Source organism: Trichophyton verrucosum, assembly GCF_000151505.1.
Source record: "Trichophyton verrucosum HKI 0517 chromosome Unknown contig00271_1.f1.exp, whole genome shotgun sequence".
NCBI classification, from domain to species: domain Eukaryota; kingdom Fungi; phylum Ascomycota; class Eurotiomycetes; order Onygenales; family Arthrodermataceae; genus Trichophyton; species Trichophyton verrucosum.
This window is the reverse complement of record NW_003315474.1, coordinates 47055-72875: the sequence shown is the minus strand read 5'-3', so window position 1 is coordinate 72875 and position 25821 is coordinate 47055. Positions and strand designations below refer to the sequence as shown.

Below are 25821 nucleotides of genomic sequence, written 5' to 3'. Positions count from 1 at the left end.
TCTGTTCTCCTGAACAACTCGTTGGGGAAGAAAAAGAACAGCGGCCAACGCGAAGTCCTCGTCTTTCTCACCCCCCTTTTTTGCTCTGTTGTCTCTTTTTTGCCTTTTGACTTAGTTAAATAAGTGGGGGGTCGGCAAGGGCAGCGAGTTGGAGGATTACTATTTAACAAACACATGTTAGAGAGCCAGAGCAGAGCGAGGAGACGGGCAAATCTTGGGGTTTCAACGTCAGCGAAAAGAAAAACAAGAGCAACCAGAGCATCCCATAATTAACACCCCGGAGAAGTCGTGCTTGCAAGATGTCCTGGAATATCACAAAGAGTACGGGAACAGTCCGTCCCCCCTGTCTTTTCTGGCGATGCTAATCCGCTGTCCCTTTAGAGCTGAAAGAGACCCATCTGAGCGCCCTCTCCAACCTCTCCAGCTCCCTAGCTTCGAGTAAGGACAAAGATGCTCCTACAACGCCTACGGTGAGCAGTGCCAGCTCTACCAAGGAAGGTGGTCCGGCTCCAGATACGAATACGTCGAAGCCAGGTATTCTCGTCGTCACCCTCTACGAAGGACGTGGTTTTTCCCTGCCAGAACAGTATCGGGAGGCCTTCGCTTCACACCACCGTACCAACAGCAGCACCGGAGGCGTGGCTGGTTCTACACAACAGAGCTCACTTGCAGTAGGCCGTGGTAATGGCTCTACCAGGCCACAGACATCTGGAGGTGGCTTTACGGGCATCCCAACGAACCACGGAAGGATATCCCGAAAATACATGCCATACGCACTGCTAGACTTTGATAAGCTCCAGGTCTTCATCAACTCCATAGACGGCAGTCCTGAGAATCCCGTTTGGGCTGGTTCCAGCACTCAGTACAAGTTTGACGTCTCACGTATTGCTCAGCTCACTGTGCACATGTACCTTCGAAACCCCAATGCTGCACCGGGATCTGGCCGGAGCCAGGATATTTTCCTAGGTGTTGCTCAGATTAGCCCGCAATTCGACGGGCCTTACCGTGAGGTTGAATGGATCGATTTGCAGTACGGTACCGGCAAGCTTCAGATCGGCTGGGAATATGTTGAAACGCAAACGAATAAGCTGAACGTTGACGATTTTGAATTGCTCAAGGTCGTAGGGAAGGGTAGTTTTGGTAAAGTCATGCAGGTTCGAAAGAAAGATACCCATCGTATTTACGCCATGAAGATTATCCGAAAAGCAAAGATCATATCCCGCCAGGAAGTGACACATACTCTTGCTGAGCGTTCAGTCCTTGCCCAGATAAACAACCCATTCATTGTGCCCCTTAAATTTACTTTCCAATCCCCTGAGAAGCTCTATTTTATTTTGGCCTTTGTCAACGGAGGAGAATTATTCTACCATCTAACCAAGGAGCAGCGTTTTGACATTAACCGTTCCCGCTTCTATACTGCCGAGCTACTATGTGCTCTCGAATGTCTTCACGGCTTCAACGTTATCTACCGCGACTTGAAGCCTGAGAACATCCTTCTGGACTACCAAGGCCATATTGCTCTTTGTGATTTCGGGCTCTGCAAGCTTGAGATGAAAGACGAAGATGAGACACACACCTTCTGCGGAACACCAGAATATTTGGCCCCGGAGCTTCTCACTGGTCACGGATACAACAAGACTGTTGACTGGTGGACCCTAGGCGTCTTATTGTATGAAATGCTTACTGGTCTTCCACCATTCTACGCTGAAGATACGAACGAGATGTACCGCAAGATTCTATCCGATCCTCTCACCTTCCCAAGCCATGATATTGTTCCTGCCACTGCAAAAGATCTCCTAACTAAACTTCTTAACCGAGAACCCTCTGAGCGACTGGGTGCCAACGGGTCGGCTGAAATTAAAGCTCACCCGTTCTTCCACGCAATTGACTGGAGGAAGTTGCTACAACGAAAGTATGAACCGGCTTTTAAACCCAATGTAGTAAGTTCCACCCTTACCCCGGGTTTGCCCTATATCATCATATCTAACTATTTCTCAAAGGCCGACGCTCTTGATACCGCCAACTTCGATGTTCAATTCACATCCGAACCAGCCCAGGACTCCTTCGTGGATGATCCCGTTCTCTCCCAAACGATGCAAAACCAGTTCGCTGGGTTCAGTTATAACCGGCCTGTTGCCGGCTTAAACGACGCGGGTGGCAGTATAAAAGACCCTTCGTTTATAGACAATGTGCAAGACTAAAGTTCATTTGCACTGTTTAAATGGTGTTTCATTTGTACTGGACATGGCACTGGTCGGTCATATCTTAACATTTCGTATTTTAGATGCAGTAGCACATTCAGCATATCAGTCTTTTTTGGCACTAGTGACCAACTATATCGCCCTTGCCTTTTTTTTCTTTTTGGCTTTTGCTGAAAAACGACTACTCATTTGTACCTGAAATTGTCATTTTAACTCGTCCTATGAATGTTGTTGAATTCAGGTGTTTGCCGCAGCGTTTTTGACCTCCGAAAGCACCATTGATAATGAGTTATTTTTAGCGATGACGTCAGGTCACGTGAAAAGGCGTGCCGTTCGTGTCTGCCTAGAATCTGGAGAGTCCAACATTGAAGAAGAAAGAAAGCCCAAAACATCCCTTTCTGGGCTCTACCAGCCTGATGAGTGGTGGTATTGACTCTATTCCCCCTCTTTTTGCGCGTATATTTAGTCACTTTGATACCCTGATATACCATGGAGCCGAACCCAGGTGGTGCCATTAGGGAGACGGAGAGGGAACTTGACGAGAAGTATGATACCCGTCAAGCCATAATATCGAAGAGCTAATGATCCTATAATGATACTAATTTTACTCTTGAATAAGATATCCAAATAGACCACGTAACCACGGACAAACCCTTCCCTTTCATGATTTGTTCATATCACTCTTTAACCCTCTCAACGATCTCAAAAAGAAGCCTGCAGGACCCCCCGCGGCTCGAAGGAAGGCAGGGCCTACTGGGCGTAACAACCTCTCACCACATGAGTTGCGTCGTAATGTGATTGAACGCTTCATCTCGCGATGGCGACAACAAGTCGGTAATGACTTTTTCCCAGCATTCCGGCTTATTGTCCCCGAGAAAGATCGTGATCGTGCCATGTATGGATTAAAAGAAAAGGCCATTGGCAAATTGCTAGTCAAAGTCATGAAGATTGACAAAAATTCTGAAGATGGCTACAATCTTCTAAACTGGAAACTTCCAGGCCAAAGGGCTGCAACCGCAATGACAGGTGATTTTGCCGGTCGCTGCTTCGAAGTCATCTCCAAGAGGCCCTTGAGAACGGAGGTGGGTGATATGTCTATAGCTGATGTTAACTCCCGGCTTGATGATTTGGCTGTCGCTTCTAAGGAGGACGCGCAGCTACCCATCCTAGATGAATTTTATCGGCGGATGAACCCGGAAGAGATGATGTGGTTGATCAGAATTATTTTACGGCAAATGAAAGTTGGTGCTACCGAGCGTACATTCTTCGAAATATGGCATCCAGATGCGGAAAGTCTTTTCAATATTTCTAGTAGTCTTCGCCGAGTATGCTGGGAGTTATACCTACCAAGTATTCGCCTTGAGGCGGATGAAGCTCGTGTCACTCTAATGCAATGCTTCCAGCCGCAGCTGGCTCAATTTCAAATGCACTCCTTTCAAAAGATAATTGAAAGGATGAGGTTGGCTGAAGATGATCCTGAATTTTGGATTGAAGAGAAGCTCGACGGCGAGCGCATGCAGCTTCATATGGAGACGAACAGCTCTATACCCGGCGGAAAGAGGTTTGAATTTTGGTCAAGAAAAGCTAAAGAATACACGTATCTATATGGAAATGGTTTCTATGATGATAATGGATCTCTAACGAGACATTTGAAAAATGCTTTTGCTGATGGAGTTGAAAGTATTATCCTTGATGGAGAGATGATTACCTGGGATCCAGAACAAGACGCCCCCGTACCATTTGGTACGCTTAAGACGGCGGCCTTAGCAGAGCAACGAAATCCATTTTCTGCAAGTGGCCATCGGCCCCTATTCAGGATATTTGATATCGTTTACCTCAATGGTAAACCCCTAACGAGATATACACTTCGGGACAGGCGTCGAGCGCTAGAAGCGAGTGTGATTCCGGTTCACCGGCGTTTTGAGATTCACCCCTATGAAGTTGGCAAAAGTGCGAGTGATATTGAACCTCTACTTCGGAAAGTAGTAGCAGAGGCGTCCGAGGGACTTGTCTTGAAGAACCCGAACTCACCATATCGCCTCAACGAACGCAATGATGACTGGATGAAGGTGAAGCCAGATTACATGACTGAATTTGGAGAATCGCTGGATTGTATTGTAGTGGGCGGCTATTATGGCTCTGGCAAAAGAGGCGGAAATATATCAAGTTACCTCTGCGGCCTGAGGGTTGACGATACGCATGCCGAGGACGGGACTAATCCGATGAAGTGCTATTCCTTCTGTAAAGTTGGAGGGGGATTTACAGCAGCAGATTATGCAAACATTCGTCACCATACCGATGGCAAATGGCATGACTGGAATCCAAAAAAGCCGCCTACTGAATATATAGAACTTGCAGGTGGTGATGCACAACATGAACGACCTGATGTCTGGATCAAACCCGATGATTCAGTTGTTGTATGCGTCAAGGCTGCAGCTGTTACACCTAGTGATCAATTTCGACTGGGACTAACAGTTCGATTCCCTCGGTTTAAACGGCTAAGGATGGACAAGGACTGGCAGAGTGCGTTGTCCGTCCAGGAATTTATAGACCTAAAGGCCGGGGCTGAGCAGGAGAAGAAAGAAAAGGACTTTCAAGTGGATAACTCCCGCAGGAAGAAGACCAAAAGGAGTAAGAAGAAAGAACTCACTGTTGTCGGCTCCGGCGAGCCAAATGTTGCCTATGTTGGGAGCAAAACTCATATTTTTGATGGGCTTTCGTTCTGTGGGTTAAAAATACAGGCTCTTGAGGTGAATTATGCTGATATTCCTATAGTTGTCATGACCGAGTCCGTGAAGCCAATGAAGAAATCCAAAGCTGACCTGGAACAGCTGATCAAGGCAAACGGAGGAAAGATATACCAAACAAATAACGCAGCAAAGGACACCTATTGTATCGCAGACAGAAGTATGTAAATGATCCTTTGTCACTCAATTTTCTATCAATGCTGATATGGTCCAGGAACCGTAAAGGTGGCATCATTGCAAAAATCTGGCCTTGAGAATGTCATTCGACCTTGCTGGATTTCTGACTGTATCAGCCAAAACGAACACGATACTGGGGAAAGCAGCATTTTGCTTCCTCTAGAGCCACGGTAAGTTGCTTTATATCAATATGTTTTATAGAGGTCAGCGTTGCTAACATTATGTGCAGACATATGTTCTTCACTAAAGAAGATCAAAAGGAGGAAATCAGCAATAATGTCGACAAATATGACGACAGCTTTGCCAGAGACACCAATATAGCGGAACTTACAGAGGTAACTTTCCTCATTAGAGTGTCTTTGGCTCCCAGCAATACTAAGTTTCCTTTAGATACTACACAAGATGGATGTGATATCAGATATATCTGGAGAAGAACGACTAGACATCATGTCTGATCTTACTCTAGATGGAGATCAAGGGTGGCTTTTCAAAAATCTGACAATATTCTTTGCCCCCTGCGGCCATCTGTCCAGTGTCCCCGGAGAGCCCTGTGTCGATGGGTTGTCGATACGTCAGCAATTGGCTCGAAACATCACCACTTTTACGGGAGCCACAGTGACGGACCAGCAGAAGAACAATCGGATCACCCACGTTATTGTTGATCCCTCGGAGGATAGGGATCTGGAGACTGGCAAAACCAAAAACTATACTACTCTGAGGTCAGAGTTTGCAACCCGCCGCACCATTCCTCATTTCGTGACTGTTCAGTGGGTTGAAGAATGTTGGAAAGAAAAGACACTGGTTGATGAAGAGCGTACGTATTCCATGCTAGCCATTGCTCTGCCAGGGCTCTGCTAATAAGTCTATATAGGATTTTGTGCACCAAAATAAGCCAATGGTTATGGCAGTTACGAGTTTCTTACCTTTACAGAACACTTCGAATCGATCTTTAAAGTATGCGGATTATAACTATGAAAGGATTAATGAGGGAAAACATGAAATTGATGTGAAATTTGGGTGCTCTGCAGTTATTATTTTTCCCACGCACTATGTTTCACTGGGCTCGTAACTTTGCCCCTTGATTGCCCAAATCAACGCCTGTTGGGGACAGACAGAAGACTGCTCAGGCACTGAGTCACAAAGGTGTTTTTATCTATTACTGTTCCATAGAGTCAGTACCATTAGCATCACGTTCGTATCAAAAGCCAGTCCAGGATGGCCAACGTGCAGCGCTAGGAATCTGATATCAACGTTTCTCCCGTAACCGAGAGTCCCTGCATCCATTCTGCATACTCCTGATCTTCCGTTGCTGCGCACAATTGCCATAATGAACCCGATGATTGGCTACCGTTTGATCGCAGAGCCATATCCCTGACCGTCGTATCCTCGGACAACCTGGCGGCTGAGGGGGGAGAGAGTTAGCTCACCACGACAGCCTCGCAGACGGGCCAGTCCTCCTCTTCTAACCCGCCCAGCCCTCGGATATGTCTAAGGTTGTGATGTAGTTGCATATAACTGCCCGGCTGGCTCGTCGCTTTTGATATCGACCGGCACCGTCTGAGAGAAGTGCGGAACCTGGCCCTGGCAGAGGTACCTAACACAGGGCTATTCCCAAGGAAGCTCAGGGACTCGTGCCTCAGATCCGATAATAGCAAGCTCAACGAAAGCCCATCTTTGGCCTTTCATTCGTGCGAAGCCGCAGTAGTCGAGGTGGCGTTGTTTCTCTTGCATCGACCCTAATCCGCCCGGCCGTCTTTGCTCCCCATATAAAGGTCCGCTGATATAGCATGCAACTAGTTAACCGCTCCTCTACATCTCTTCTCTCCCCTCTTCCTCGCCCGCTCTCTAGTGTGCCATTAATGACAGACTGGCAGGCTTTGCTTTTCGCTTGGCCTCGTCTCTGGTAGCCAATTGCTGGGGGACTCTGACTGAATGTGAGTTTCTGAGCCAGGGGTGCTGATTTGACATACGGGCATAAGAAGGCAGAAGAAGACTCCCGTCTTGCGGCCATAGTCTTCTGCTCGGCTCTTCAAACTGCTAGACGCTCTCCACCCGTTATATCTGACTTGAGTGCTGACATCGACGGAGGTCGCTTGTAGTCGAACTGTTCCGGATAGCAAGTTGACTGTGTTTAACTATGCTCTTCATCCCTCACGCGCCGTGGCTTGACATTGCTGTATAGAAAAGGTCCCTCCTCGTCCTTCAAACCCTCCCTTCACGAGAGTTATATCCCCTTCGGTTTCAGGTTTTTTTCTTTTATCTCTCCACAGGTTATCTGCCTGGATATACGGCTTCATTCATACTGTTACCTTCACATGGCGGAAGATACTGTTGCAGAGGGGGCTGCAGAAGCGTCAGCATTGCAACCCCAGCCGTATCAGGCTTCGAAACCGAAGCGAGGGAAGGGAAAGGACAAGGAGAAGAAGGATAAAGATGATAGCACTCCCCCGGTCAAGAGACGGTGCGTATCGACTGCATGTATTGCGTGTCGCAAACGGAAATCAAAGGTCTGTCTACCTATCATCGCATCAAGCTGATGAATTCGATATACTGACCTGCGCTTTGTCTTTCGGTCATTAATAGTGTGATGGAAACACTCCCAGCTGTGCTGCTTGCTCTTCTGTCTACCATACTCCATGTACGCATTTTCCTTCACGGAGCTACTTGTTTATCTAGTTGCAGTTATTGACGTCTTTTAAATAACTAAAGGCGTATATGACCCAAATTCGGACCACCGGCGCAAAGGAGTATACAAACAAGACATCGACAACCTTAGGAACCGCAACACCACCCTACAGACGTTGGTGCAGGCGATTCTAACATACGATGAAGAAGATGTTCCCGATCTCGTGCGGCAGATACGCGCTGCAGAGGACCTCGAAGTGGTTGCCGAATCTATATTGAAACGGCAAAAGCAGCTGGGCTCTGCGGCAAGCGATAATACAACTACGTCTACTGGAGCAGAATCCCCCTTCAGTGACGTTCCCCAATTTGAGTCTGAACTTATTGGCAAGATAAGTGAACTGAGGCTTGATGGTGCTGTGAAGTATGTGGGGGGAACATCAAACCTGATATTCCTGCCTGAACTCTCAGAAGATGATGAAGTATACTCAGAAGCAGAATCCCCGGGGGGCAAACCAGATATGGAGGACGGTATCAGCTCGTGGACGACTGTAACGGAAAACAAGGAGCTTATCCGGCATCTTCTCACCATGTATTTCACCTGGCATTATGCCTATTTCACAACTCTGTCCAAGGAGCTGTTTTACCGTGACTTCATAGCAGGCCGCCCCAGTCAGTATTGTTCTGCATTGCTTGTCAATGCAATGCTAGCACTGGGATGCCATTTCAGTGCCTGGCCAGCCTCTCGAGAGGACCCGAACGACTCGTCCACTGCCGGAGACCACTTTTTCAAGGAAGCAAAACGGTTAATTCTAGAGAACGATGAGCATACGAAAGCAAAACTATGTACGGTCCAAGCTCTTGCCCTTATGTCAGTCAGGGAGGCTGGATGTGGCCGAGAGGGCTCTGGGTGGGTTTATAGTGGAATGAGCTTTCGTATGGCCTATGACCTTGGGCTAAATGTGGACTCAGCTGGCATGGGCTCATATAACCTTACAGCAGAGGATATCGATGCCCGTAGGATTACATTCTGGGGCTGTTTCTTGTTTGATAAGTACGTCTTTTTTAAGCCCCCTGTTTTTCTCCTTCATGAGAGAGCATACATTGACATATGCAGATGCTGGTCTAACTACCTTGGACGCCAACCACAACTTTGTGGACCCCATATCACTGTTCCAAAATTTGATGTATTCCCTAAGGAAGACTCGGAAATCTGGTCACCATATACGGATTCCGGCATTTCAGATGACTACAGTCAACCCTCGAGAACAAGAGCCGTAGCCCTGCAAATATCCAAACTTTGTGAGATCAGTAATGACCTGCTAGGTGCATTTTACAATACGGGACCCTCAAAGCAGATTTCTAAGCAAGAGGAGCTGAGGCGGTTGACCCAGCTGCACACTCGTTTGGAGGCATGGCGTAAAGCACTTCCTCCGGAAATGGAACCAAAAGATGGCCAATTACCCCAGGTCCTCCTTATGCAGTATGTTATCCACAAACTCCCAGAAATTTTTCCCTGTTCATCTACTGACGGTTTCAATAGTATGTTCTTCCAATTACTATTTATACACCTTTACCGTCCATTTTTGAAATATACCAAGTCCACTTCCCCATTGCCAGCTCATGTTTCTCCTAGGAAATTATGTACCCAAGGGGCCTCTGTTATATCAAAATTGTTACGCCTATACAAACGTACGTACGGGTTACGTCAGATTTGCAACATTGCAGTATACATCGCCCATTCGGCATGCACAATTCATCTCCTTAACCTACCCGATAAGTCCGCCAGGCGGGACATCGCACATGGGCTCAAGCATTTGGAAGAGATTGCCGAAAGTTGGCTTTGTGCACGAAGAACTCTACGGATCCTGGATTTGCTATCGAAGAGGTGGAAAGTTGAACTTCCGGAGGAAGCGTTATCTGTAATCGAGCGATCTCATGCCAGATTCGGGTCCACCAGTTCTTGGGAACAGATGCAATCGCCTTCGTCATCGGGAGCATCACCGAAACTGCATGACCGTGTTCAGGCATCAGAACAACCAATGCATACCCCAACACATGAAGCCGCCAAATCATCAACGGTGTCTGCGGTGATGAATACCCAAGCTACATCCCACACTTCTACATATTCCGCACCAGTTCAGATTCCTCAAGAAGATGTTACCCAACTTCAATCCTCTGTTTCCACCGAACAACTCCCTGCGGAACATGAAGTGTCCTCCAAGAGTAACGAATCTTCAACCAAACAGAAACTACCAACAGTGCCGCAACCTCGTATGAACACTACCCCAAGCATTGGTAATGATATTCCTATAGGTCTCCCTCAATCTCCAACGTTTATTGACTCCGACAAGCTGCTCCAAGCCAGCCAAAACTGGTGGCTGAAGGACCAGAACGCCCTGGCTCTAGGTATGGACAATTGGTCTAGTAGCTGGGGTACTCCGAACGAAGGTACTGGTAACACCATGGACTATCCAACCTCAGGCAGCAACTCTATCCCCCCAATAGAGGCCACTGATGCTTACACAACCCACGCCCAGCAACCCATGCATATCGAAGGACTCCTTCCAACTGCCGCGGCTCTTGGACTCTCTCATCCAATCACTTCCACTGGGAACTATAATTCGGAATTCCTTGCATCTCAAAACAACCCCACCCACCCAAATATCGCAAACTACATGTCTCAACGGGGTGACGGGGAATATTCTGAGCAAAGCGACATGTTCTACTAACTGTTGGCGATGATCTCCATTTGATGAGGGCATCTTATGATTTATCCACTGTCGCATATATAGCTTTTTGAATATATATACATACATCATATACCCTAAACTTGATTTTCAGCATCTATACCCCTATTTTTCCCTTTTGCATTTGCTTATAACTCACTCTCCCTGCGTATAGCGTATTCGCTATTCTTTCCTTCCCTCTACATTACACCCAGGAAATTCTGCAGGTACTTTTCCTCATTATTGCCATGTCTAATCACCAGTATAGTGCATCTGGCTGAATTATACCTGTTATCTACCGCATAACTAGGAGTTTTTGATAAGGGTGGGTATCTCACTTAAATATTCTATCCATTAAGTTACTGGCGAGGCCTTTTAAACTGTCTGGTTTCTACCTCGTTTAGAAAATTTTAAGTCTAAATAGTTACAGACGGCATCATAGTTCTAATGCGTTGATTGACTTAGATAAAGAATGGTAAGACTGTTCCCTCTAAGTTTTTGCATAGCTCAGCATTATGTTTGCATACTTATTTTACATTATGTACTCTGAGGCGATGAATTCATTAGTCAATTGGCATGCTCCTTTAAAACTATAAACGCTATAAAACAGACTGCATCAATGTAATCAATGAAAAGGTATTAATCACTATCCAACAGAAGAATGTGCATGTTAGCTAGTGGTCTCCAATGTCCAAAGTGGGGTAATAATAAAACGTATCCATACCAAGAAGTAATCAGCAACAGGTTTCTTAGCCGGCATTCCACGGGTATCCTGAGGAGCAGCATCGAACACCCTGTACCGTCTCCCAGGGCCAGGAACTCTCTTCGCATCAAGCATCCCAGCGCGGCCACCGAGGCTGCGCCCATAATCACCATTGCTCCGTGCAATGGTGCCTCCATTACTTGCATCTTCGCCTAGCTCAAGTATAGCTGCCACATTTCCACATCTGTAGCAATAGTTCGGAGCTGACCAAACGGTGACGATACCGCCGTCAAACATTTCTTTGAAGCCTTCCATGACAAGTTGGTGAGCACGCGCGATTAGGGATAGATCGTTCTTGTAGCTGAAATGCTTAACGATATCTGCTCCGAATAAGAAGCCTGCTCCGCGGGGACTTAGGCCCCAGCCTTCGATTTCATCTGGATCTGACCAGAGGAGGTCACACATGGCCCCTTCATGAGGAACTTCCTGTTTTCGGTCAATGAGCCGAATTTTATCAACACTATCTACTAGAGGGGAAAGGCCACCATGAACACAGAGTACTGCTCCGGTATTGCTGGACATGCTGCCCAGACTGTCTCCGGTAGCACCAGTCCCCGCAGGCCCAGTACGAGTAGGCGTATTGCTAGGAATGGATGATATGTCTCTCGGCGGTGAGACGTCTCTGATATCATGTGCAATATTATTGGATCCCCGACTCCTCTTTCTGTAGGAGGCCAACGTGACTTCACCCTTTGAGTTCAACACTTCGATCTCCAGTTCATCATCATCATCTATTGCCGCATTCGAAGAAGGCTGGGTATCTTGATGTTCTCCTACAGCGCCAGGCTGAGCCACCACTGGGCCCGAAGACGACAACTCTGTGCTTGCTCCCAAAACCAAGGCACCCAACGCTAAATAATCAAATACTTCACAACAGTACCGCCAGACATTGGCATTGCCGTATTTTCTAATGCATTCGTCATAAAATCCGTAAACTGTCGTGATTTGTCTCGATTCGTGGTTACCTCGGATGAGTGTCATGCGGTCTGGGTATCGAACCTTGAGGCAGAGGAGGAGGAGGAAAGATTCGAGAGAGTAGAAGCCACGGTCGACAAAGTCGCCCATGAATAAGTAGTTGGTGTCGGGTACATCGCCTCCAACCCGGAAAAGTTCCATTAAGTCATGGAATTGGCCATGGATATCCCCACAGATGGTAACGGGTGCATCCACTGAAACGACATTTCCCTCTTCAATTAATATCTCTCTAGCTTTGTAGCAGAGCTCTCGCACTTGGTATTCGGGGATAGGGCGACAGGAGCGCAGCTGCGCAATGGCTCTAGAAGGGGTAAAAAAGAGAAAAGCAAAGTCAGTAGAGGTGAGCAAGGCGGTAGGACGGGTAAAAGGCCGATATACTTGTCTAGGTCGCTCATCTGTCAGGCGAGGACCGCACAAACACCCCCCGTGTGACTATCCAACGGCGTCTATTTGTTTTCTGACAGCTGCTCTAGCGCTGAAGGCTTTCCGATCCTCGTCCCCTGTTATTGTGCCCTGTAGGGGGTGGGTGACGATATCACGAGGGGTGGTTTCCGGACTTGAATTTTGCTATGTCGGGAGAGCCGTGGACCTCATCTTTCTATCGCAGGGAAACGGGATAAACGGATGCTCGGTACGCACACGAAGCTTATGGAACCTAATTTGGCACGAAATGCAGGGAATGTGCATCTGCTGGTTGATCTGGGGTAGGCAGGCCAGTTACGCAGCATCGGTGGCGCGAAGAAAAACGCGAGGTTGGTTTGGGATCCGTGGTTTAACGAGCTCACTAGCCGCTTTTCCTGTTAGTTAGTCAGGCGGCTGGCGCGATTGATAAGATAACTAAGACCCAAGGCTTCCCGGCAAACCTACCAAGCGCCGCTTAGGAGATCAACACGCCCGCCAGACATGGCCCTGCGTATGATAAGCGACGCATAGGGCGTTCAGCGGTCTGCAGAAGAGTCATACTTCTCACCAAGCTGCTTGCAAGTGAATGCTGTTTAGGAGGAGCGGTAATGCTCGTACATCTGGACCCAGACAGAAACGCCTGCCTCTTGCTTGAAAGAAGACGACGGAACAAGGCTCGCGCACTCCTGGACATTCGGCGTACTACGAACGGGTACTCTTAATTTCTCCTCATATCATGCCTTTTCTCGTCTTTTACCATATATTTTTTTTGTCTTCAATCAAAGGGCTTTGTTAAGCGCCCTCCAGAGCCCACCCTCCACGCTCACCCGCCGGCGGGCGACAGGGTATGATCACGTGAGTGCTGCTCACTTTTACTTGGCTTGTGGTTGGCTGCAGCGAAAAAAGTTCCAACTTGAAAGGCTTCCAGGCGTCTGAACACCAGGAAGACACCCAGCCATCAGCCATTGTCCCATCAGCAGGACCTGCACGGCCATCTGAACACGCTTGACTGAATATACGAGCCTTTACTAAGCCGGTTGGCTGTTTTATCCTCGCAATTGACCGGTGCAGGACGCCTCCAAGAACCTCCATCCACCACACCCTCATCGCGCAAGGAGTCAAAGACTATGGAGCATTCGAAGACATATACCACCATATAACAGTACCTACGCTCTTGCTAAACTCCTCCGATCAAGAATGTCTTCACATCTCCACCCGCGGTCGCGGTCGACCATGTCCCTCTTCACAGCAACACTCCTCGCATCCCTTCTAATAGTTGGCGTACCACATGTCTTTCCTTGTCCTGCTCCACGACGAGCACTGGCCGACTCGGAGATTATAGTCACCGCAGATGGACAGCAGATAAGGCGTAAGAGAAGACGGAAGGAACCAGTCTCCTCCCCCGATGAAACTGGATTATCATCGTCAGATCAATTGGCCGGACATTCGGTACTCGGCTCTGCAGCCACGAATATCATGGATCAGACACCCGCAGTTGGACGAGAACTACGGGAACAAGCAGCGGAGTTCAGGCACATGGAGGCAGAGGCGAAAGAGCTTGGGAAAACTGCGCGAGAGTGTCCAGTACCGAAGCCAAAGGGAATCCTCGGCCAACTTCTCGGGTTCGGTGCGGATAAAAGTGATCAATTGAAAGCAGAGCCCCCCCATACTGATATCCAGTGGAAGAGAAACACAGAGTGATGTGGTCAGCTTATATCTTTAACGTCATATAACGGTTGAAGGGCACTAAATACCAAAGTTGTCCAGAGGTTGGCGTTAAATTATAAAGTAAGTGATATATGTTATACTTATGGCCAACCCAATACTCAACTATGTTTGACAACGCAAGTGAGAGTTCACTAACTAGTTTGATAGGTATCTATGTATATTACCTAGAATATATTTCATCTACGGTCGCTGTCTGTTAATCAGTTTATCCTCTTCAGCCAACTTGGATCGAGTAACCTCCTCTGGCTTGCGTTTCCCTGCTAGTGTCTGTCCTATGCAACCCACACAATGAAGAAGCGCGAATAGATCTCGGCTGTTCATGGTTTGATGCACTGGTAGCATTTTCACTTCCCCTTCCTTGACTTCGCCTTGAGAACCCTTTAAATCATTGCAACCAAGTACCCTTTCCCTATTAATCGGTTTCTGCCCTCTTTCAGGAACCTAAAGTGGTTAAATTCAATAGATCCAGGCTAGTCCATTGATATCAAGCTTGCTAAATGTCCTTAAGCCCTTATAATATTATTCAAGTCCCTGAAGGAGCGCCATTATTTTTTACAAAGTCTATAAGGAAAAAGGTCTCTATTACACCCGCCTGCTTTGGCTCTATGTTTTTAACGCCTTATAGTTGAAGAGGCTGCCCGAGTAGTCGACTCGAAGAATGATATCGGGAATAACTACGGTAATTTATCACACCACTCTATTTTTTTCCTTGTCACGGCAAGAATGATGGGAAAAAAAAAAAAAAAAAAAAAAGGCAAAAAAGAACTCCCTGACGGGGAATCGAACCCCGGTCTCCCGCGCTTGTTATTCTCAGCGAGAATTGACAAGCGGAAATCATGACCACTAGACCATCAAGGACTGCTGGGAGTGGAGCGGCCGGTGGTGGCCTTTGTGTCACGCGCGCGCGGGCCGGAAGCGGAAGCCTTCCCAATGAGCAACACCAACAACTCCGCGCAGTCCTAGTAATACCACGACCCCCGTCCGTGTACTCCGTATATAGCATCATCCAGGAGATACGATGCAAGGAAGAAGAGACAGCCTGCCTGCAGTTTGGCTGTACAGACTCTCCGTCTTCAATCTGATAAACGTAACTACGGAACACCTAGTTAAGCCAGCCAGCCTTGCAGCTCTGGCCTGCGTCTCGGCTGTTTCATCAGCCAATCCCAGCAACCAGATTCATTCCCCAGTCTTCAAATACGATCCAATCCAGCCAAAATTGGCAGATTAAGGACAAAGAAGCCAAGGAAGTTGTTTCTTGAAGGATCAACTTACTCTGGACAAAATGGACAATTTGAGTATCAGTTAACTTCTTCGAGATGCAGCAAGTATGTACTCCTCCACGCCAGAGCACTGCTTTCTAGCCTTGTCCGGCTCGACATGGATAGTTATTTCGCCGGCCTACGTACAGAATTAGTAACGATGATGATAGGGGATATATCAAACAGCAGCTTGACACAAGATAGCCATGCCGTGCGGATTATTTTTCTTTTTTCCATCACCCTTGGGATTATCGTCCGTGACGTACTGGGCTTAAAAATCATGCCGTCAAGCTAAGGCTCAGGCCAACAATAAGAAGAGTTGCGCCGGCTCCTTCGGGGGACAAAGAATTCCCATCTTCCCTAACTTCTGAGACGATATGAAATTCGGCCTTCTGACCTGGCAAGGCTGGACTTTGGCTCTCTGAATTGGTCATTGTCCTCTGAGGAAACGGATTATACCTACCACAATACATATTCGTTAGCTCGTTGTTCAACTCGTGAGACGAGTAACGAGGAGCCAACTCATACACAATGGAGCAGAAGGTAGGCTTAATGTCATCCCACTGTGAGTAACATAGTTATATGGAGGATATCGCTAATGCGGGAACTTACGGATGGTAGGAGGTGGGAATTTCCACTTCGCGGCCATATCGAGAGTCTTCGGAGTTAGTGACGCCCTTAGCATTTGATAAACGTGTCAGTCAATTCTTTGACTACGAGATTAACAATGCTTCTGTGAAGTGACGAGTCCCAGAGTGGTAAAGCTCAGCCACGCCGGTGTCACTCACCCAAGCCCATATCGCCAACGTCTTGGTCTTCGTCATCGCCAACGTCACCTTCAACGTCTACCCCGGGAACGCTCTTGGAATCAAATCCAAACATATTTGAAGTCCCAACAATCAAAGCTACCGTCGAGTCCGGGTTCCTATACCACCAGCGCTTATTTGAGAACAATGTCCCCCCTGCCGAATGGAAGCAGTTCAGTGATGAGATGGTAGAGGCGTTTGCGCTTACGACAGCAGAGAAAATCGCTGCCTGGACTGTTGGAATAAGCGTTGGCCTCGTAAGCGCCGTGCCCTTGCTGGTCTTTGGTGCTGCGCCAGGCTACTATGCTGGAAAGGCCGTGAATGCCATGTCCATCGAGACCAAAGTCAAGGATTACTTGCAAGAAGAAGGGGAATTGGTCACTGTCTTGAAACGCTGGAATAATACCGCCTTTAAAAATAGAGGAATATACGTCAGACTGGCTCTTCCCAGGAAAAAGACAAAAGAAGGCTCTAAATCTGGCAGCGGAACTTTTGATTTCATGTCCTTTGGTGCAAAGAAAAAGGCAAAAGGGAAAGATCGCTCACAAGATGGTGAAGGTGGAGGGGAAATCGACAAGAAGGAAGAGAAGAAGTTGCATAAGCGATATCGGCTGATCATTGAGGTTGTGGGTGTTGAACCAAAGCAAAAGTCCTGGAAAGAACACGACAATAATATCCCTCTGCCCAAGGGTATACTGGAATTGAATGGCGACGATGGACATAATACAGTTCCCGAATATACTCCCCGAGGCACACCCCCGTATAGAAGCGGCTCGCACCCAGCAGAACTTGAGCCAACTTTTACTAATCGGAGAGTAGAACTGGACGGTGTTAGTTATGGGCCTTCTGCAGAGCTTGAAGGGGGTGGCAGGGTGGTCGAACTCCCAGCGGAGCCCCAAACAATCGTTCATGAACTTGCCTGAACATACTAATATGAGACTCTTTTCCATGGTTCCCATTTTATGAGCTTATGTTTACGTTGTTTACATGTCCAGAAATATACCCGTATCTATACTAATTACTATTTTATTGCACAAGATCCTATTGTTATAAGAAACGTTACCATCGCTTATTAAATTGTAATAAACGCGGCAGAGCTTCTATCAACTAAACGGTATGGTTAAAGATGCACTGCTACTATCAGAAGCCACAGTGAATCTATAACTGGTGGTCCTACTCCGTAGTGTTCGTGGTATTCGGCTCACAGTAGATACCTAAATGTTAAGTATAAAAAGGTGCTAACTCCAGGTTAAACTAGTTAGTTAAGCTTCGAGCTTCCGTCTTGACGCGGTCGGTTCGTTGTTGAGCTCACTAACTAGTTACCAACCAACCCAAAAGAAAATATTGACTGTTGATTTACCACAGCAAGACTCGGTGCTACCATATCAATTGGAACCTCGTTGACTTAGAAGCTATGAAAACGGTCAGCCTATTCTAACGTCGAACAGTTTACACATACCAAAACTTCCGATTGCTCTCGCTATGAGCCGGTTATATACTGCCGTGCTAGACCTTCTCACGAACCCCAAACACTCAAGATGGATTTGTCCGCTGCTGCTAGCGTTCGATGCATGCCTATGTGCTGCTATCATACTTAAAGTGCCATGTGAGTCCTGAGTTTATCGCTACCGGTAGGATTTACGCCCCCTCAAGGTGCCCCATTAGCTGACAGATTGCTCAAATCAGACACCGAAATCGACTGGTCTACCTACATGCAACACATACACTTGTTCCTTTCCGGTGAAAGAGACTACACGGCGATTAAAGGGTCTACGGGACGTCTCGTCTACCCTGCCGGCCATGTCTATGCATATACCGCTTTATATAATGTGACAGACGAGGGACGTGATATCCCGCTTGCGCAGACGCTGTTTGCGGCCCTATATCTTATATTCCTGGCAATTGTTATGGCATGCTATAGAGCAGTACATGCTCCGCCATATATATACCCTCTTCTCGTGCTTTCGAAAAGATTGCACAGTATTTTCATGCTGCGGATGTTTAATGATGGCCCCGCTGCAGGTTTTATCTGGCTAGCGATGTATATGATGCTTAAACGACAGTGGTATGCCGCTGTCCTGCTATGGACGCTGAGTGTAAGTATAAAAATGACAGGATTGCTTGCTGCTCCTGCAATCGCGGTTATCCTTACATTTGCTGTAGGATTTGGGCAGGCGTTGGGGATGGGTGTGTTCTTCGTATTGGTACAGGTATGTTATTTTTCGTTACCCTCTGCACATGGGGAATAAATTATTATTGAAGAAGATAATTAAATTTATTCTATTCTAGATCTTACTTGGCCTGCCTTTCCTTCTAGAGAACCCAACAGGCTACATGACAAGGGCGTTTGAGTTTACTCGACAGTTCCTGTTCAAGTGGACAGTGAACTGGCGGTTTATCGGGGAAGATGTATTCTTGTCTAGACCTTTCTCAGTTGCATTGCTAGCAGTGCACATATCTTTGCTGGTGACTTTCCTGGCCTTTGTCTGGACTCGTCCCGCAAAAATGGACCTTGGTTCTTTGGTACAACAAGCATTCCGTGGACGAAACCTGCAACGCAATATATCGAACTCCTACATTGCTACAACCATGATGACATCCGTGGTTATCGGCCTGCTCTGTGCACGGAGTTTGCACTACCAATTCTATGCGTATCTCGTGTGGACAACCCCCCTGATACTGTGGAAAAGCAGTTTCCACCCAGTTCTTGTGCTCATCCTATGGGCTGCGCAGGAATGGGCATGGAACGTCTATCCTAGCACAAACGCGAGCTCGACGATGGTAGTGGGTTGTCTCGCAATTCAGGTCCTAGGTGTGTTCTGGGGGGTGCAATGTGAAGAACAAAGGCCAGCTAAGCTCAAGGCTGAAACAAAAGACGTTATCGACAATCAAAATTAACGGTCGATCACACCTCGTCGTCGTCTGAGGGAGGGAGTTTTCCAACGGTGGACTCTTCGTCATCACTGTCCTCGACGACTTTCTTCACAAACTCCTTTGGCCTACGAAAGACACTATATTAGCACTCTACTTGATCTATAATGGATTACAAGCTTGAGACGAACCAGAAATCTGCCTTTCTCCATGCCTTGTCGTCCCTAACTATATTCACAATCTCTCCAGACAGCTTGTTATCTCGCTCTTCTAACGCTGTGGAATCTACGACGACAAAAGTGCCTCGTTTCATCCAGATAGTAGAACGGAAACGTGCTGGGAGTTCAACCAGTATTGACTCCTTGGATGGCAGTTCGACGGAGTATATGTTGTTTCCTGTTGCCTTGACGACTCGGGCGATTGACTGTCCTTCCTCGAGTGCTGGTGGTGGGTAGAGCGTCTCTTCGGCCGTGGCCAGCATCTTTCTCCTCGGCTTACCCATATTTCTGAAATACCGAGCCCGTCACTGTCAGTCAGTCGGTTCGCTAGTTAGTGAACGACCAGATAACTTTCAATTTTGATCTTCGAGCTTTTGCGGCTTCCACGGACTCTTTTGGCCGGCAACACCCGCCCGGGCGCCCTAGTGGTCACGTGCATAGACAATCTTCGACCCTGAGACCAACCCCCCTTTTATATCGAGATAAAAGGACGAAGACGAAGATAAAAGTTGATGATAGGCGGTTGTGTTCGAAAGAGAAGGACAGACTAAGGCGACGCTGGGCAGTGATGTGATAGATAGCGCTATCCGTGCGGATGGCATCTCGGTACCCTTTCCCCGTTGGGTTGGACTATATGGTCAACAAGGGCTTTCGGAAGATCACTTATCTAGCTCTCTCCTACGGCACAAGCTCCGAGACCATGCCAGTGAGCTTGTCGGAAGCAGGTTCTTTACTCCTGCGATTCTCCTCCTGACAAACCTCGGGTAACTGTACTATAATGCACGCCGATATGGAAGACAGAAAAGGAGAGGGTCTTGCTTCGGCGAGGGTGAAGCTGCCGAAGCCTCGCTAACTAGCCCGCTGATCTTTGTTCTTGCTAAAATGGAACCAAGCTCTCTATGTATACTCCGTACGGAGTAGTTAAGCAGTAACTAACTTATTCGCCTGCCATTTGAGCCTTGGATAGCAGGCGGCTGTCTTTGGGCATCGTGTGTCTACATAGTACCAGGAGTATAGACGGCGAGGCGCTTTTTACTATTCCAGGGCTCGTTCAATATCCGATGTGTGTTTGTTTCCCTTCGGGGCCAGTAGATAACTAGACAGGACACCTAACTGTTTATGCAGCGATTCAGGGGTTGGGCAGCCCTACCGCGTCGAAGCCATAACAAAAACCACCCACCACTACCGCTGGGCGGCCATCTTCTACAGTCAGATGCCCAGAGACCACTGACTACATGTACCTGCTACTCTCTACCTCACAACGTTCTTCTTCTTCTGCTGCTGCTGCTCTCTGCTCTGTTTCGTGCGTGGGCCCAGCGCAGATAATAGTTATACACTCCCCACCACGAAAATATTGCGGCTCTTTCCCTTCCCCCTCCCTAGCTGACTAGTTAGTTAAAACTAAGTTGTAAGTTAGTCCCAAGAAGAGCGAGAAAAAACCACCCAACGTCAAACCACCCTCAGCTGGCTCGCGACCCCGAGATGACCGCCTAAGAGCCACCAACGGGCGCACCTCAACTTCCCTTTGCTTTCTTCATCGCTCCTCGGACGCGGGAACGGCAGCTGGCATCGCTGCACAACGCTCTTCTCTCGCGGTGCTGTCGTAGTGGCCAGTCGCTCGGTTGGTGTTGTCCAGTTACATACAAAACGTCACTCAAGCACCCATCTTGCACGACAGCGGGAGGTACATGACGCCTGCCAGAAGCGCATGATCTCCGTCCCAAGCACAGACTCTCTCCTCCATACAATTGCACAGTCTTCCCTTCTTCACGATCTCTCGCTGATCTGGCTGAACAGCTCGCTTGCGTTGCCGCCCCGGGCCTTTCGGAGACCCTGTTCGCTCTCCTAGCCCCCCCGCACCCCGAGACACAAGACCACAACACACACTGCGGGAATACGCTCGTCTTATCTTAGCTGAACCGGCAACTCAGACGAGTCCTACAAACCTATTAGACGCGACTATAAAGCCGTCTCCTCCTCCAATACCGCAAACATGGAGGGCGACGACGAGCTCATCGCCACCGTGTATCGCAAAATCGATCGCGAGAAGGCCCTCATTGCTGCCGCAACAAATATGAGACAGTCTACTGATAACCCACTCGTACAGCAGCGAGTGGACGCCAATATACGGGATGGACGGAAGAACATTGCTTATCTCGAGGAGAAGATGCAAGAGCTGCAGCTTCGAAAGATGGGCCGTGGAAATACTTCTCCTACCGCGACGCGAGGCCCTGGTGACGGCCCGCCTTTACCCCCAAAGGACGTCGGCTCCTCATACCGTGGCAGTGACCAGGGTGGCTATGGAGATGTTGGCCCAGGAGGTTACAGCCAGGGTGGAACGGGCATGATGCCTCCCCGAGCACCTTTCCACGACCCCCGTCCGGACTCCGCCATGCCCAAAGCACGCCCAAATTTTAGCAAGTTAGGTTCGTTTCTTGCTACCCAGCTCCGGCTTTGCTATTGCACTTTATAATATATATGATCTTTTGCTGACTGGTGCTGGTTTTGTAGATTTGATCAAATATGATACTCCATATTTGGGACCTAAGATTCAGCTTATGCTGTCACAGCTCGAGTTCAAATTAAGTGTTGAGAAACAGTACAAGGCTGGTATCGAGAAGATGGTGCGGCTTTATCAAGACGAGGGTGATCGAAAAAGCCGAGCAGATGCAGAAGGCAGGCGTATCGAGAGCAACCAGAAGATCCAGCTGCTAAAACAGGCCTTGAAACGATATGAGGACCTTCATGTTGATATTGAGAGTGCATCAGATCATCCGGATGGTTAGAATATTCCTCAATGCGTTATGGTCACTTTTTCCGTTCTGGACTTTACTAACCCACTGCTTAGATGACAGTTTGAATGCCCCCAACATGCGCAAGCCTCTGACCGGTCATCTAACTATGAAAATCCATGCTGTTAGAGACGTTGACCATGCTGCTGGATCTAGATTTTCACGGGGCCCGGAAACGTTTGTGATCATGAAAGTTGAAGATGCAGTAAAAGCCAAAACCCGGGCTACTAGGTCAGATAAATGGACTGAAGAAACCTTTAACGTGGACATTGACAAGGCAAACGAGATTGAACTCACTGTGTATGATAAGTCCGGTGACCGACCAACGCCTATTGGTATGCTCTGGATACGGATTTCGGATATTGCGGAAGAGATGCGCCGCAAAAAGATCGAGACAGAATTCAATGCCTCCGGATGGGTTTCTGCTGATAAAATGGATCATGGAGCCATCAGGCCAGATACGCAGTTCCAGGGAAGCTCGTTCCAACCTAGCCAGCCCGCCAGAACTCAACCTCCAGGGCAAGCTCCTATCGGTCAAAATGCCACAGTCATGGTTGACTCATGGTTTGCTTTGGAGCCCGTGGGGAGGATACACCTTACGATGAGCTTTGGTAAGAATTTCTTTGTTGAAATACTGTCCTTGCCTCTACTTCTCATATATCAAAGCACATGAAACCCTTTATTTAATGGGAACTATACTAACAGTAAGCCTAATAGCCAAACAACTCAAGGATAGGCGACCGTTTGATATCGGTCTCAACCGTCAAGGAGCCGTCCGTCAAAAGAAAGAAGAGGTCCATGAGAAGCAAGGTCACAAATTCATTACCCAGCAGTTCTACAACATTATGCGGTGCGCTCTTTGTGGTGATTTTCTCAAATATGCAGCGGGTATGCAGTGCTCTGACTGCAAGTATACCTGTCACCGAAAGTGCTACCCTAAAGTTGTGACCAAGTGTATTAGCAAGGCAAACTATGAGACCGATCCGGATGAGGAGAAGATCAACCACCGCATTCCTCATAGGTTCGAGGGATACTCCAACATCTCTGCTAATTGGTGCTGCCACTGCGGTTATTTGTTGCCTTTCGGAAGGAAGAATGCCAAACGATGTTCCGGTATGTATCACCATTTCTTCTCACCTATCTACAAGACAGGTGTACTAACTAGTATAAATAGAATGCTCCCTTACCTGTCATGCTAACTGTGCTCACCTGGTGCCTGACTTCTGCGGGATGTCCATGGAGGTAGCTAACCAAATCCTGGAGACTATTATCAAAGCAAGAAATACCAATAGGACAAGTGGTGGTTCAACCAAACCCCCTCGTCCCAAGCCTGCACCTATTGAAGGTGGACATCGGCAATCTCAAGACAGTTACGGCGCACCAATGATGTCTCCTTCAGCAGAAGCTGTCAGTGCAGCCAGCTCTTCATACATGCCTCCACAATCTCCAACTTCTCCAGGACGCCCCGTTGCCTCTCCACATAGCCCTTCAAGCGCTGCCGCTGCTGCCGCGGCGGCGGCGGCGACAGGCATGCGCCCAATGCCACAGCAGACAGGGTATGATAAACCGCTTTCAAACCATCCCAGAGTCATCGCTGAAGAGCCCTCATGTACTAACTGCGAATCTAGGTTGCCCCAGCAGCAACAGCCGCAGCCACCACCACATTCTCACTACGACCCTGGAGCCTATGCGCGTGTCCAAGCACCCCAACTCCCTCCAATCCAAGTCGGTCACCAGCCCGCAGGACACCAGTATCCTATGGTACCACCTCACCAGCAGCATCAGCAGCAGCAACAGCAGCAACATCCACAGCACCCACCGCACCCGCAGCATCAGCAGCAACACCAGCAGCCAGCCCCTGTTGCTGGCCACCCATCAGCTCTTGCTACGAAGGATCAAGTGCCACCACCCACTTCTGCACACCCCCAAAAGAAGGCTGGTGCTATGATTGGATTGGATCATTTCAACTTCCTTGCAGTTCTTGGTAAAGGAAACTTTGGAAAAGTCATGCTTGCAGAATCGAAGACGAGCAAAAAGCTTTATGCTATCAAGGTCCTGAAGAAGGAATTCATCATTGAAAATGACGAAGTGGAAAGCACCAAGTCAGAGAAACGAGTGTTTTTGATTGCCAACAAGGAACGTCACCCGTTTCTGCTTAATCTCCACGCCTGTTTCCAAACAGAGACTCGTGTCTACTTCGTTATGGAGTATATCAGTGGTGGTGATCTAATGTTGCATATTCAACGTGGTCAATTTGGTCTTAAACGAGCTCAGTGAGTGTCCTCTAACCCCAGTTACATAAATGAGTCCTAACTAACCACTTCTTACTAGATTCTATGCTGCCGAAGTTTGTTTGGCTTTGAAGTATTTCCATGAAAATGGTGTCATTTATCGAGATCTTAAGCTCGATAACATCCTATTATCGCTAGATGGGCATCTTAAAATTGCCGATTACGGTCTGTGTAAGGAGGAGATGTGGTATGGTAGTACCACGAGTACATTCTGTGGAACTCCCGAGTTCATGGCGCCAGAGGTATGTTATCCCTTCTAACTCATTCTCAGTCACTGGATCATCGCTAATGGACCACTTTTAGATTCTCCTGGACAAGAAATATGGTAGAGCCGTTGACTGGTGGGCCTTTGGCGTTCTAATCTACCAGATGTTGCTTCAGCAGTCGCCCTTCCGAGGAGAGGATGAGGACGAAATCTACGACGCAATTCTTGCTGATGAACCTCTTTACCCCATCCACATGCCGCGGGACTCTGTCTCAATTCTTCAGAAGCTGTTGACGCGTGAGCCAGAACTAAGATTGGGATCCGGACCAACTGATGCCCAGGAAATCATGTCCCACCCCTTCTTCCGGAATATTAACTGGGATGACATTTACCATAAGCGTGTTCCGCCGCCCTTCTTCCCCAAGATCACCAGCCCTACTGATACGAGTAACTTCGACCAAGAGTTCACAAGTGTCACTCCTGTTCTCACTCCAGTTCAGTCTGGTAAGTGCCCTTTGTCCTTCGGCTCTAGCGTAACTCAAGCTAACATGTTCGTAATAGTTCTCACTCAAGCGATGCAAGAAGAATTCCGTGGCTTTTCATATTTTGTAGACTGTGACTAAGCGTGTGTACACACTTCTTTGTCTTCTGCCTTTTACTCTTTCTCGCGCATACTTGAGGTTTGGGGGTATGTAGCCGCTTTCAAATGGTCTTCATGCGGCATCAACACACTTCCTCTTTCTCCTGCTCCGTTTCCTCGAACTTTTCTATAATGATGCTATTTCTCCTCATTCTTGTTTCCTATCTTCATAATACCCTTGGTCAGTAGTATAGTAAAGTTAATTGTCCGATATACCCATTATTATGTGATCGATCACTATGTAAGGAGGATAAAGTTGTCATTCTTGCAGTGACAAGACTGAGAAGAAAAGCGAGATTTGTGGGAGTACTCTAGTTGTTTTCTTTTCACCTCATTTCGACCCGTACATATCCTCTTTTCTACCTCTGTTCATGAAAATGTTGGAGCTGAACTAA

The 25821-nt window shown here is 47.8% G+C and overlaps 9 protein-coding genes across 9 annotated transcripts; 7 read left to right on the top strand and 2 right to left on the bottom strand.

Moving 5' to 3' along the window:
• Positions 1 to 299: 299 nt before the first annotated feature.
• Positions 300 to 2201, top strand: TRV_03174 (protein kinase, putative; the record flags this gene model as incomplete). The annotated part of the gene is made up of 2 exons (XM_003022667.1): positions 300 to 321; positions 382 to 2201. The coding sequence occupies 2 exons, from the start codon at positions 300 to 302 to the stop codon at positions 2199 to 2201; spliced, it is 1842 nt and encodes a 613-aa protein (XP_003022713.1).
• Positions 2202 to 2690: 489 nt separating this feature from the next.
• TRV_03173 (uncharacterized protein) lies at positions 2691 to 5983 on the top strand (the record flags this gene model as incomplete). Its single annotated transcript, XM_003022666.1, has 5 exons — positions 2691 to 2746; positions 2833 to 5108; positions 5163 to 5295; positions 5355 to 5460; positions 5516 to 5983. The coding sequence occupies 5 exons, from the start codon at positions 2691 to 2693 to the stop codon at positions 5981 to 5983; spliced, it is 3039 nt and encodes a 1012-aa protein (XP_003022712.1).
• A 1457-nt stretch (positions 5984 to 7440) lies between these two features.
• On the top strand, positions 7441 to 10479 carry TRV_03172 (C6 transcription factor, putative; the record flags this gene model as incomplete). Its single annotated transcript, XM_003022665.1, has 3 exons — positions 7441 to 7586; positions 7709 to 7763; positions 7924 to 10479. 3 exons carry the CDS (start codon positions 7441 to 7443, stop codon positions 10477 to 10479), a joined length of 2757 nt encoding a protein of 918 aa, XP_003022711.1.
• A 667-nt stretch (positions 10480 to 11146) lies between these two features.
• On the bottom strand, positions 11147 to 12609 carry TRV_03171 (uncharacterized protein; the record flags this gene model as incomplete). Its single annotated transcript, XM_003022664.1, has 2 exons — positions 11147 to 12515; positions 12593 to 12609. The coding sequence occupies 2 exons, from the start codon at positions 12607 to 12609 to the stop codon at positions 11147 to 11149; spliced, it is 1386 nt and encodes a 461-aa protein (XP_003022710.1).
• Positions 12610 to 13849: 1240 nt separating this feature from the next.
• On the top strand, positions 13850 to 14317 carry TRV_03170 (uncharacterized protein; the record flags this gene model as incomplete). Its single annotated transcript, XM_003022663.1, has 1 exon — positions 13850 to 14317. The coding sequence occupies one exon, from the start codon at positions 13850 to 13852 to the stop codon at positions 14315 to 14317; it is 468 nt and encodes a 155-aa protein (XP_003022709.1).
• Positions 14318 to 16134: 1817 nt separating this feature from the next.
• TRV_03169 (uncharacterized protein) lies at positions 16135 to 17332 on the top strand (the record flags this gene model as incomplete). The annotated part of the gene is made up of 2 exons (XM_003022662.1): positions 16135 to 16168; positions 16368 to 17332. The coding sequence occupies 2 exons, from the start codon at positions 16135 to 16137 to the stop codon at positions 17330 to 17332; spliced, it is 999 nt and encodes a 332-aa protein (XP_003022708.1).
• A 789-nt stretch (positions 17333 to 18121) lies between these two features.
• TRV_03168 (uncharacterized protein) lies at positions 18122 to 19307 on the top strand (the record flags this gene model as incomplete). The annotated part of the gene is made up of 2 exons (XM_003022661.1): positions 18122 to 18619; positions 18699 to 19307. The coding sequence occupies 2 exons, from the start codon at positions 18122 to 18124 to the stop codon at positions 19305 to 19307; spliced, it is 1107 nt and encodes a 368-aa protein (XP_003022707.1).
• Positions 19308 to 19452: 145 nt separating this feature from the next.
• TRV_03167 (uncharacterized protein) lies at positions 19453 to 19761 on the bottom strand (the record flags this gene model as incomplete). Its single annotated transcript, XM_003022660.1, has 1 exon — positions 19453 to 19761. One exon carries the CDS (start codon positions 19759 to 19761, stop codon positions 19453 to 19455), a length of 309 nt encoding a protein of 102 aa, XP_003022706.1.
• A 1730-nt stretch (positions 19762 to 21491) lies between these two features.
• On the top strand, positions 21492 to 25559 carry TRV_03166 (uncharacterized protein; the record flags this gene model as incomplete). The annotated part of the gene is made up of 8 exons (XM_003022659.1): positions 21492 to 21919; positions 21945 to 22279; positions 22347 to 22901; positions 23008 to 23403; positions 23465 to 24563; positions 24622 to 24823; positions 24885 to 25290; positions 25483 to 25559. The coding sequence occupies 8 exons, from the start codon at positions 21492 to 21494 to the stop codon at positions 25557 to 25559; spliced, it is 3498 nt and encodes a 1165-aa protein (XP_003022705.1).
• Positions 25560 to 25821: the final 262 nt, after the last annotated feature.